At 42.8% G+C, this 13,018-nt stretch overlaps 1 protein-coding gene across 1 annotated transcript in view; it reads right to left on the bottom strand.

Moving 5' to 3' along the window:
* Nucleotides 1–8,871, bottom strand: part of IPO7 (importin 7) — a 36,676-nt gene extending 27,805 nt beyond the window's left edge. Inside the window, exons 1-2 of the mRNA XM_068685284.1 lie at nucleotides 8,680–8,871; nucleotides 124–205 (exon numbers count right to left, since the gene is read on the bottom strand). Coding sequence (XP_068541385.1) covers nucleotides 124–205; nucleotides 8,680–8,763 — 166 coding nt within the window. The 5' untranslated portion in view covers nucleotides 8,764–8,871. The remainder of the gene's footprint in view (nucleotides 1–123; nucleotides 206–8,679) is intronic.
* Between the last annotated feature and the right edge of the window lie 4,147 nt (nucleotides 8,872–13,018).

The following is a 13,018-nucleotide window of genomic DNA, read 5'->3' as shown; positions in this document are numbered from 1 at the left end:
TCCCGTGTTTGAGATAAAAAACATTAGAATTCTCTAATAACTGAGTTGTGATACAGTATCTGAATATGCACCTGTGTGCATGCACCATTAAAGTGAAAACAATTAAAGGATTTGAAAACTTGCCTGCCTGCCTCACTGGTAAATCCAGTTGCTCGGACATGGTGATCTGAAGCAAAGTTGAAACAAAGTTCACTGACTTATGAGCCTGTAGAGGACAAAAAAGTTAAGAAATTAGTATAGCTTAGTCATAGTCCATCAAGTTCTAGAGTACTCCTGTTTGCTATTACCATCTCTTTATAACATTGTAATGCAGTCAGAATAGCAGCAATTCAGTTTCACAGTAGATAAACTAAACCATTCCAAAATTTCATGCTCACTGTACTCTGAAGACAGACAGCATGGTGGAGGCAAAACCCTATCATTTTGGGTAGAGTTGAAGAAATCATTTAACAGGCTTCGGGAATCAGCCTTTTACAGTCACTAAACAAGTGAATACCTTAAAGAATATCTGAGTAGCCAGACAAAAAGCAAGCACAGCAATTTTACAATGACCTCAAGCAAGCTACTATGTAAACAAATAATTGTTAAACAATTCATTAGGTAATAATCAAAGCAACAGATGGCAACCTGTGGTTTAAAATTATGCCCAGCCTTAACCAAGCATATTCAAGTTATAGTTCACCCTTCTGATCAAAATGGCTTAAAGTGACCATTAATTCTTTACTACAGCAACTGCTAGCCTAACTACACAACAGCAAGCTAACAGTATGGAGACCTAAATGCAGTTTCAGAGTAACATCTGAAGATTTGCGAGAATTCACTTCCAAACAAAGGCAAAACACGATTTGTTTTACAATAAGGAGCAATGTCACTGATGTACTAAATACTACATCATATTTTCAACCTGAGGAAGCTGACATTTACCATGCACACAGCATCCCTTGACACCAAAAACTCGAGACGCTTAATGAACTTCCGAGAAGAAAATTTTAACTCTCAAAAACTCGATGTGCTTTTTCTAGTTTGAAAACATCATCATTTTCTTCAAGGTCAAGAGTCAATGGCTATGAGCTGCAGCAAGGGAAATTCCTGGTTTACACAAGGCAAAATTCCCTTGCACCAACAAGGGTCAAGTACTGGAACAGCCTGCCCAGGCAGGCAGTGGGGCTGGCCCTTCAAATATTCCCAACTCCACTGGAGAAGGTCCCCACCTACCTCATCTAACTCTGAAACCAACTTTGCTTCAGGGGACTGGAGCAGAGGACCTGCAGAGCCTTCCTAACCTCGTTCTTCCAAGCCTCTTATCCTAATTGCCACAACACACATCTGTTTTATCCTCACTAAGATGCCAAAATTGTTTCATATGCTCTTTGCAGCATGTCTATCAAGGACAACTGCATAGACCTAAATATCTCCACTTGTTATTAGGAAAGCATCTCTTACCTACATATTAATCACCTTATTGTTTCCTAAATGAAGCAAATAAGTCCTTTGAAAACCATGACAGTTTTCATTCATCAAAAAAAGTGGAGTCGGAGACATTCTTTTACATCAGAGCAAACACCCATCATAAAGAGACTATCCAACTAGCTTTCTGAAGGATTAAGAGCTCATTGACATTATGAAATGTCAACAACACTCCTTCTAAGCATTTAACACTGCCCAGCTCTCTCCTTTCACACCAGGTTTTTACCTCCAAGCTCCAAAAAACGTCTCCAAAATGTTCTAGTATAAAGAAGCACAAAAGGCACAACCTGGAACTTGGTATTTGTTCCAGCATTTGTGCTAAAATTTTATCAGTATAGCTTGTTGCCTATCTTACCCGATTTCAAATGAGGAATAAACTTGACTGAAGAATCTCCCCAACATATATTGAAGTGTTGTACATACTCATCCTGTGCACTACAAACCTACAGGCTACAGAAAACTCACAGAAGCAATGCTTGCATCTGGTCCGCGCCAAATGCTTATGTTTGGAGGGTGTTGGGATGAACTGGGACTAAGTGCCACTGCAATACAAGCATGCATCTTCCTGAGCTATGCCCCTCTGATTTCCCTGAAGAAGAAAATATACTTTCAAATTAAAAAAAAACTATATTTGACCATTTGACAGTTGAAAACATTTTAAATAAAATTTACTTGTTGATATTAATTTCTACTACATCTCCAGGACTCCTCAGTTCCTTTTTCTTAAGCAGCATTAACACACACTTCTTCAACACACGCCTAATGACAGCAGACCCTAATTCAGCACAGTATTCAATGATATGCCTAACATTAGTGTCAATGGTTGGTTATATTAACAGTCTGCATAAAAGAGACTTAAAATGCAAGTTGGTATCATTCCATCATGAGTACAATACCCAACTACCTTTTTAAAACCAAAAGTTACTCATAATTTCCAAACATGAAATGCATTAAGAAGTATTTAATCCTAGAATATTGAAAGTGATTTTTTTTCCTTTTTCATGATAAACAATAACTAATCTTGTAAGTAAAGCTGCTGTAGATGATACTTGAATTAAAAATATAAAAATACAATGAGCTGCTTAAGAACTATGAAGAAACTGATGGGAATAACAAAACAAACTGAATAAAAACATGTTAAGTGTTCTAAAAGAAAGAAGCAACAAAAACAGACAGCAACATATAGCCAAACTGCCACACATTGAAATTTTAATAGAGTTAATCACAAAAAAATCTTTCCTACATAAAAAATCAGGACAGACTGTGATTGTAGCAAGCTCCTAAAAACGTCAATTATATTAGTACATGGAATTAACATTTTCACTGGATTCCGTGAACTATTATAAAGTTTAAAATTACAGGACCAAAACATCTATACATTGTCTTGGTTTTCTAAGATCTTAGCAGTATCATCCTTACGAGTATTTGAAGCATCCTACACCAACCCATCATAGAGATGAGCTTCTCCATCACCTTCAGTGGTTCAAAGCACGGATCCAGGCTAGAAATAGCTTGTGATTTTCATACAAGGTAGCATTTGAAGGAACTTGTACTTTGCCCTCAATACCACTTTCGGTTTATAATTCAGTTCACACAGAGCCCCATAAACACTACCAAGCGTTCTATAGAAAATATCAAGGAACTCCAAACTCTCCCCAACCCCCTTTCCCATCCCTCCACAAGGAACACGCTTCCAGAGAAGCTGCCACGTGAGGAGGAAGGCCTGCTACATGAAGGCATGGCTCTACTGCATGGTCAAATAAAACCCTGGGTACTACAGAACTGGCCACGTGCTCCCTTGTTTTGCGTTACTATTGAAAAGAACATCCAATCTTTTCTTGGCACTCAGATAAAACAACTGCACTTAATACGAGAATCACGTAGGTGCCAATTTTGTATCTATGGCATTAAAAATACTGAACACACATCATTTTGGCTATTTTAATCATTAGTATTTTTGCTGTCCAAAGATGGCTGACCCTCGGGACATCATGTTCTTCCCGTTCATTGACACCACTGCTAAAAAAACACCACCAGAAAAGCACACCTATTTTAGGTATATATTCTATACAAACACTGGCTTTTGGTGGACGTGATTAGCCAAAATACTTCACAAATGAAGATTCACTGAATATGTACCAGCAAACTGAATCTGAACACCAAGGATTCTGCGGGCATTTGCATACCCCAGTCTTCAGAAATAAATGCACTGAGGCCACTTCCACGGAAGCCACTGGTAAACAGCGTTAACCTACAGAGCACTTCCAGGCCTGCACAATTCAAGGATCAAAATCAGGATTTTGCAAGGGCTTCTATTACATACTCTGAAGTGTGTGAGAACAGAAACTAGTTCTGTGACTCAAGTTTTGACATAAGTAAAACCTGGTCTTCTGCCCCTTGGTTATAAATACTCTTCACCTCTAGAAATACGAAACTAAGAATTACAGAGACAATTAAAAAAACGGTTCTGTCCGAAAGTCTATTTCCCAACATGTAAGTCAACATAAAAAAGTCATTTCTAGTCCTTCTCCCTTGCAACTCTTCAAACATGCCGTGTCACTGGTATGACTTTGTTGTCTAAGAGCCAAAGAATTCAGGGACTTTTCCCAAGAGCAATTTCTGCTATGCAGCCTCACTAGCTGAGGAATGTATTCTATCAGACCACAAACATTGCACCACTGTCTGTTAGTATCAGTCCGTATTCCAGAACATACAATCTTTGCTCATATTTCCTCGCAGGTTTTCCTAGCAGAGTTGCTTTGCTAGCATGTGCTACAGCAGTTTGATCAGTAGAAGTGTCATGCCAGCCTCAAACTGAAATGTGCATCAAGTTTAAGTTCACATTAAAGAGACGGTCTTGTGGCATACAGAGCTAACGACAGTTAATTATGGTACACCAAGGTACTTTTTTCCCCTCCAATAATACCCATGAAAGGCAGTTACATTCTTTAATAAAAGAGTTACTCACGTCTTACAGAAAGCCAGCATGCCACTAACAAACAGGTTTCATCTCAGGTGAAAAGACCTCCCTGCATTCTTGTAGGACATTAAGAACTGACCGTACTGTAACAGACACGGTACTCTAAGGAGCTCTTCACCAAAAATGCCCAACAGAACGGTACTAAAATATTTACTAAATATGCTGCTGAACTGAAACCCTAGGTTATTAACACGATTATTCAAAACAGCACACATTTAAATAAAGGCTATAATTTTTTTCCAATGAGCTGAATACAGATTTACTATTTCTCCTCCATTCCGATTCTGAATAGTTTATGTGACTCGTTTTTTTAAAATCTAGGCTGTAACAGCACTAGGTGACCACGCAGCTGTTACATTTCTATATAAAAAAAAAAAACTTTCATCTTAATGTAAGGCCAGGAACTGTAAGGCCAAGCTGAATCAGCAAACTGCTCTGTAACACTTTCAGTTCTTTTTTAAGAACTCAGCAGGTGTGGAAGTCATTCTGACCTCAAGTTTTTGCAAGCTCGTTCTACCACCTCTTCCACAGCTGTAACGTGTATGTAAACTAAGCTTGAGGTCCACTGAATACATGTGATACATGTGTATCTCACCTCACACGTTTATTTGATGCTCATTTCACCAGAGCACTGTCTGCAAGTCGTGACACCAATGAGCTCTGCTACTCAGAGGAAAAAGGAACATGCTCTCAGCAAAAGCCAGCTAAGCACATGTGGTAGCTGCTTGCTCAGTCATGAGAAGGCAGCAAGTAGCTCTGTCTGCTGGATTTACCTTGTAGTATTTAACATGATTCAAGCGTGTAACTTCTTCCTATTGAAGGCTCCCTTGATTCCTTACTGCCCCTGTGGGGATTTCTGGTGTTGAACCATCCTTAATACACACAATTTAAAACCACCCCTTCACAAAGCATCTCTCATCTACCACATACCAAAACACAGAACTGGAAAAAAAAGGAAATGGAAATGAGAGAAGTGGAAATTATCACGTTCATTTCATAAAACGTCATACCAAGAACTTTAAAAGAAGTTCCCATGATCTGGTAACCAGACAGAGCCACGAAACTCACGCGCTATTCTTGGTCTTACACACTACTACGGTATACAGCCGTAGGTGCCACACATGAAGACCATGTTAGACCTCCAAAATCAAAAAATAAATAAAATTAGAGTAACACTACAGATACCTACCCCAAAGCGTTCCAGAACATCCCATTTCAGTATTTCAAAATTCCCGAGTGCAAGGTATGTAATAAGAAGCTTGCTTTCTCCCCTGCAAGACCTTTTCACTCCGAAGCTCCCAATAGAATCCAATCATTTTATTTAATCATTCCCTCATTCTGGCATTTATATCTACTAAGCAGGCAATGAAAGACACTACACTAGGCCCTACTGTGTCTGTTAAACTGATTGCATGCTACGCTGACTCGTCAACAAGCTGAAGCATTTTTCCTTCCCATTACATATATCAGAACACGAAAAAGGCGTGAATCTTACTTCTGAAAAGCACTTTTCCAACAGAGCAACAGGATGACATTTCCCTTCAACTCTGTTAAGCTCTCACTTCACAATGAGTTACTGCGGTTAACCTTCATTATTATTCTTTTATTCCTTTCTCAGACACAAAAGTTGGATAGCTATTGTAAAAAGTAGTTCATTTGTACTGAGGTTAATCTAAAATACTCACAGAACGTATGGAATGGTTACAATACAAAATTCCCTGGAATTACAAAGAGAAACCTGCAAGGAAAGCATTATCTACCAACAGCAGCTTTATGAACGTGTTGATACTGAAAGATGAAGCACTGAGCATTATTTTCAGTGTCATTCCATAGCCGTGTAGTTAAAAATACCTATTTTCATCACCACTTCTAGGAAACACCACATACACACAGCACAAAGACTGTTTCAAAAGGCAAGCGAAGTCTTCCTACTGCTTTCCAGTAGCTTACTTAAAGAGTCTGTTTTTTTTTTTTTTTTAAGTCCTTGTGAAACATCTATTTCCTCTGTAAGTTGGGGACAGGGATGTGCAAACACCCCAGGACATATCATCAGTCGGAGTTTATATGAGAAGCTGGAAACTCCACGTTGGACACCAGTGGTATCATTCTCTATCGTTTGCCTTCACAGTAAAGAAAGTAAAACCAAAGAGACTGGGAACCCTGAAACACCTGCAGTTCGCACATCTCAACTCCAGTTCTCACAGCATTTTAAGTGCAGGCAACAGAACTTGAAAAAAGCTTAAGTGAAAGAAGAAATAAAGCACAGAAGAATTCATGACTTAGCTAAGGTCAAAGAAAAATAACAAGGCCTGGACAAATCAAGAATCATACACCCAAGTCCTTTCCTCTTGTCAGTGGAAAGCCTTGCTTAATAGGGTATGATGTACACAGGTCTAGATATTTAACCCTTCCATTAATTAGAAATATCAATTACTGAATGAAGGTCCTTCTTTTCTGATAAGGTATAGCGATCCATCTACTGAAAACTAGTCTCATCAGCTCAACATACACATTTCAGGCCAATTAAAGATAAAAATATAAGGTCATCCAAGGACAATAGACTTAAATTATAAAAATACTTGGGTGTCCCTGGCCACCTGCAAGAAGGTAATTCACTGCCGTATGATTTTACCTGCACAGCGAAAAAGACATCTGAAACATTAACTGATATTAAATATTAACTGATAACACAATTGCTCCAACAGCTAACAAATTCAGACCAGAAGCCTGCAAGAGAATACATATTTCATTTCAAAAACACTATGTAAAAACAGAACCATGCACTTGAATAAAACTACATACACGTACAAATGCTTGCAGATTTAGGGGTTTAACTTGCTTTTTATCACACATGGTCTGTGAAAGATCAGTGAGGCTACATTTCAAGGAATTCTTACACAACGATTCAATGACATCTGGTGCTTTTAGAGGGACACGTATTTGGATTTTATTCCAATGTAATACTTGTGTAGTACATGGTAGGCTGCATTTTGGTTCAAAAACGTTCAGGAACATGAACAAAAGCCAGCTCATGGTTAGCACGATCCTTCATATGACAGTTAACTATTTGCTGAAGAACCTAAATGGCAGAGAACGCAACTTGCAGCACATCCAGCAACTCAATACCTGCAGAATATTGCTAGAATAGATTTGAAGTAAGTTACTATATATGGATATTAACATGCAACATGCACAGAACACAAAAATTTGCGTTTTAGAGACAGTTTAAGATTCCATATATATGGTTGTCTTCGTATGCAATTGCATTACTATCCTTTTGGCTGAAGAAAGACAAAAAACACTTCTTACAAAAAGAGAAGAAAAACTTCATACAAATCTGACTTAAGCATTGAGTAGTTTTACAAGCATGGATTTCAAATGTACCTAATATTCGTTTATTAAATGGCTTCCAAGAATGCAGTTTAATCACACATTTTAATAGTATGGCAAGTTGTATCTTCAGTTTTTGAAAGTTTCACTGCTGCCAGCAGGACACTCGGCCTGCTTTTATTTAAGTTTAATGAACACCCACTGCGTAAGACTATCTTGGTAGGCCTAAAGTCTGCTGAAGAGTAGCAGAAGGAAAACTTGTGGCAAATCCCAAGGAAAAGGCTCGCTGAGAGCTGCCACATGGGCTTCGCTTTCGCTACCACCTTTTCCTCTAAGTCCAATGCTAGAACGCCTTTTTCCAAGTCTGTTCAGAAGCCCCGAGCCTGAACTCCCCCAATACAGAGTTCTCAGCCGCCAGGTGAAGCAGCACAACGCCACAGCAGCCTCCCCACGCTGCGGCCTGACTGGGACCTCCCGCTCCGGGGGCACCCCCTCCCCACAGGCGAGGGATGACACAGCGGGGCCGTGCCCCTGCCTCCCCCCAGCCCCCAGCCCCCCCTCGGCGGCGCCTCAGCAGCCCCCGGGTTGCAGCCGGGCGCCCTGCGGCGGCGCGGCCCGGGCCACGAGGCGGCGGCAGGCCCGGAGCCGGGGCCCTGCGCCACGCCGGGCAGGGCCGGGCCGGGCCGGGCGGGCAGCGGCCGCCTCCCGCCGCAGCCCCTGGGCGGCCCCGCCCGGCGCGGCCGGGCCCCGCTGCCATGTGGCGGGGACAATGCGCGGCGGGCGGCGGGGCACGGCCGGCACCGGGGGGGAAGGAGGGGGGCGCCCCCCGCCGCTTCCCGCGGCCCGCCCCGCCTGCCCCGCCGCCCCCGGGCCTGCCCCGGCCTTAGCCAGGCCGCGCTCACCTCGTTGAGCTGCCGCTCGGCCGCTTCCCGCAGCGCCGGGTCCATGGTGCCCCGCAGGGCCTCGATGATGGTGCTGGGGTCCATGGCGGCGGCGGCGGGAGGCGGAGGGCGGGAGCCGGGGCCGCGCCGCGCCGCGCGCACATGGAGCCGCCGCCTCGCAGCGGCCGCCGGCGCGAAAGGAAGGGGAGCGCCCAGGGCCCGGATAGAGCTGCCCCCCGCCGCCGCCCGCAGCGGCGCCCCTTCCGCCGCGGGGCTCCACGGGACTTGTAGTCCGGGAGCCGCCGCCGGGCCCCCTGACAGGGAGGCGGCGAGGGGGGCTCCTCGGCCCCGCGCCTGTCTTGTGCCCCGCCGGCTGCGCGCAGGTCACAGAATCACAGAGCCATCTAGGTTGGAAGAGACCTCACCATCACCCAGTCCAACCTCTGACCTAACACTAACCAGTCCTCCACTAAACCATATCCCTAAGCTCTACATCTAAACGTCTTCTAAAGACCTCCAGGGATGGTGACTCCACCACCTCCCTGGGCAGCCCCTTCCAATGCCTCACAGCCCTCTCGGTAAAGAAGTTTTTTATCGACAAGGCTGAGGTGATGGAGACGTTCATGCGCTGCCAGTGTGAGCAGAGCCCTTGTCACTGGAGACTGGCACAGGGCTGGAAGGAGGATGCCTCAGTTGGTCCTCTGTGTTATAAATGAGGTCTCAAGTCAACCTGAATTTTGTAATATTTATAAAACAAGCATTTCTAAAAGGTATAAAATCTATAAAAGGTATAAAAGGCAATTGAACAGCGCTGGGTGTGCGGGGACTCTACGCTCCACCAACACACACACGAACATCAAACATTGTAAACACACGTATACAGAACATTGCTTTACAGAATAACCCGAGGATGCCTATACATAGAAGATAACAAACAATCCTTTAAGTTCCATGACTTAACAGTCTCCATTTTCCATTCTTCGGGCCTTATGTATCCCGTTTTTCCCGGATCGAAGAGAAGCACATCCGTCTCCTTTTCAAGGCCAAGAGGCCTGGGTCAAAAGGCACGTCCAGGTCAGCAGGGAGGTAACAGCAAAAGCCTTCGATGGCTGTAGCAGCAGAGGGGCCCATGGCGTAGCAGTCGGATCAGTAAAGGAGCCCGCAGCTCCCTCACTGCCTGGCAAACCACACGTTTCTGACTGTGGTCCCACAGGGCTCTTTAAGGCCTCAGAGATTCCTGCCAGGTGCCAAGCAATCCCACCGCAACCTTGTCATTTTTAGTTGCAGAGTCCCACACTTTGACCTCAGTTTGGTCCCATATTTCAGGCTCATAAACTGTCCAATTGTTAATAAGGAGAATAAGCTGTAAGGTTACCAGGACAGTCTTTGTTCCTCAGGACGTGTGATTCCCCATAACGCGCAGCTGCTGACCAGCGAGGGGCAGTTGTGTGCTGGCTCCGCTTCTCTCAGCTTGAGTTTCTCTCCAGCTCCAGTGCGCCTGTTTCCAGCGACTTTCTGTACAAGCTTCTCTGAGCGGTTTGCTGAGTCTGGCCGAACCTATCTTCATGAGGCCATCAAAGTGCCTGTTCCCGTCCTGGTCTCCATTCTGCCAGCCTGTTCCTCTTCACTTCTTTATTGATGTAACCTCATCGTGCTGCTTTTTTTTTTTTTTTTTTTTTTTTTTTTCTTGAGGGCAGTTTCCCCTCTTATACCCTTTTCTCCACATCAGTTCTCTTCAAAACAACTTTTCATTGGTCTAACAGCTTCGAATGTAACAACAGCAAACACCCAGAAACTTCCATGCCTTGACGGCTGGAGAACAAGAAACCCCAGACTGCACGGAGTCTCCTGAATCACCCTTCTTTTTTCCCTCTAAACTCTTTTATATTCCTGATGGCCTCGTCGTTAAGAGTCTAATGGTATCTCAATCATGGGGTTTTCCAACCCCCATGGCCACACTCCCAAATCTCCCCCTTCTTTATTAATATCAACCATCTTCTCGACACGAATTACTACTCCATATATAACATCTGTGAGGGGCTCCTGCAGGCTGTACCCTGCAAGCACTTAGGCGCTGAAGTAATTTCACTTACATGCGTAATCACAATAAAATAAGGAATGCTGTTTATGGAAATAAGTTGTTTGTGTAGCTATTTGTAGTATAGAATTGGTAGTATAGAGTCATTCAGTGTCTTGTCTTCTTTGGGAGGTGCCTTTCAGTGATATACTCGAAAATGGTTTTGTTATTTCTGTGAGGAGTTTATCGAGCAGTCAAATAATTCAACTGAGAAAAAAAAAAAAGTTTCACAATCAGCCCATCCTGGGACAATTCTAAAATGATGGCACATTATCAAAGAAACAGTATCAAAGGAAAAAACAGAAATGCAGATACGTATGGCAAACAATATAAATTAAGTGATACAAAATTGATAAAGGATGCTATCTCTTTGCTAGTTAAGTTAAAGAGCTTTGGGAAATGCCACATTAAAGCTTGATTGCAGTTGCCACCCTACTATGCTAGTGGTCCTGCAAACGTCTCCCATACACTGGGGTAGCATGGGCACAGGCTGCTCCCCACATGTAGCCTGCATGAAGCCAACTTGATTGTAAAGGCCATCCTCTACCAGCTGGCCTCAGTCCCTGGGAATGGCCTAAGGCAGGCCAACCGGCACCATCTCAGATGGCAAAATCTCCATTAGTCAGGTTTATCTAGAGTATCTTTCAGAATATGAAAGAGCATAACAGAGTAGCTTTTATAGATAACATTTCCAAACCAGTAGCTTTTCCATGACTGTTTCTGGACTAAAAGCCATATCTCTCAGTTTCTCTTACTGCTTCATAATGTTTTTATTTATTTTTTAGTATAATGCTAAAAACTTTTGCAATTTACAATTTACATCGATTATTTATTTATTTATTTATTTATTTATCACAGGTATGAAAAGTAGTGCCTCATTTTTAAAACTGAACAGTGAAGAAGCGATGAATGGCTGCCTTTCTAAGTAAGCGTGGAAAACACACAGACCAAGCAGACCCAAGTGGCAATGTAGCATCATTTCAGGACATGATGTGGTACAGCATTCTTCTACATGCTGTCCGGATCTGCAGTCACATGCCTCTTCTGGATGTTCTCCAAAATGTAAACAAAGGTGAAATACTGTAGACTTAATATCATCCAAAGAGCTACAACAAAATATCTTCCATGCTTTTGTGTCACAGCACAGATAACAAGATCAAATCTCAACGCTCTTTGTATCAAAGGTGCAAAGCAATAATGCCTCTAACCAGAGAGAACTGAGACACTAAGCTGATCAACAAATTTTGAGATGGAGTGTGTTTTCTCTAAAAAGAAAAATAAGCACTTGAGAGGACAAAGGGCTCATGAGGTGCTGGTTATACATAATATTCTTTGTCAGTTACACAGATGCAAAATGCTGCAGGGAAAAGAAGCACAACAGTGTAGCCAGAGCAGTAGCCACAGAAGCTAGTCACCAAAGCTGCTGCCATTTGTACACAAAAGTGGAGGCCAAAAAAAAAATATGCAGAAGAACATGTAAGCCATTGTCCAGAGTCTGAGTATGCTGAAGCAGAAGACAGTGTATGCCAGGGAATGTCTACCTTCACAACAACGTTTGCATTTCTATCTCTGCTGGCCCAGAAATAATAGCAGTAACTAATCTCACCACAGGGTTAAATTCACAAATGGCTCACAGAAATAAATACTGGATTCAGCCAGGCTGGACATTTCAGGTACACTGGACACTAGCTCTAAGAAGAAGCATACATGAGGTTAAAAAGGATTTTATCGCAGATCTGAACAATTTGTTGATGCCATTTGCAATGGGTAGCTTATTTTGGACGAGGGAGGTGAAACAGTAAGGATCAAAGAAAACATACATACTAGAAGTGTGAGTGGAACTGCCTAACAGATGACAACTGGCATTAAAGTGTTATATATGGAGTAGTAATTCGTGTCGAGAAGATGGTTGATATTAATAAAGAAGGGGGAGATTTGGGAGTGTGGCCATGGGGGTCGGAAAGCCCCGTGGCTGATGATACCATTAGACTCTTAACGATGAGGCCATCAGGAATGTAAAGGAGTTTAGAGGGAAAAAAGAAGGGTGATTCAGGAGACGCCACGCAGTCTCGGGTTTCTTGTTCTCCAGCCATTAAGGCGTGGAAGTTGCTGGGTGTATACTGTTGCTGTTATATGCAAAGTTGTTTGAGCAATGAAAAGTTGTTTTTGAAACGGACTGCTGTGGGGAGAAGGGTATAAGGGGGGAGCCTGCCCTCAAGAGGAAAAAGGCAACACGATGAAGTTATGTCATCAATAAAGAAGCAGAAAGAAGGAATGAAAAGG

The sequence above is a fragment of the Anas acuta genome, chromosome 5 (genome assembly GCF_963932015.1).
Source record: "Anas acuta chromosome 5, bAnaAcu1.1, whole genome shotgun sequence".
In the NCBI taxonomy this organism is placed as follows: domain Eukaryota; kingdom Metazoa; phylum Chordata; class Aves; order Anseriformes; family Anatidae; genus Anas; species Anas acuta.
The sequence above is the reverse complement of the archived record's forward strand: the minus strand, read 5'-3'. Positions and strand labels throughout refer to the sequence as shown.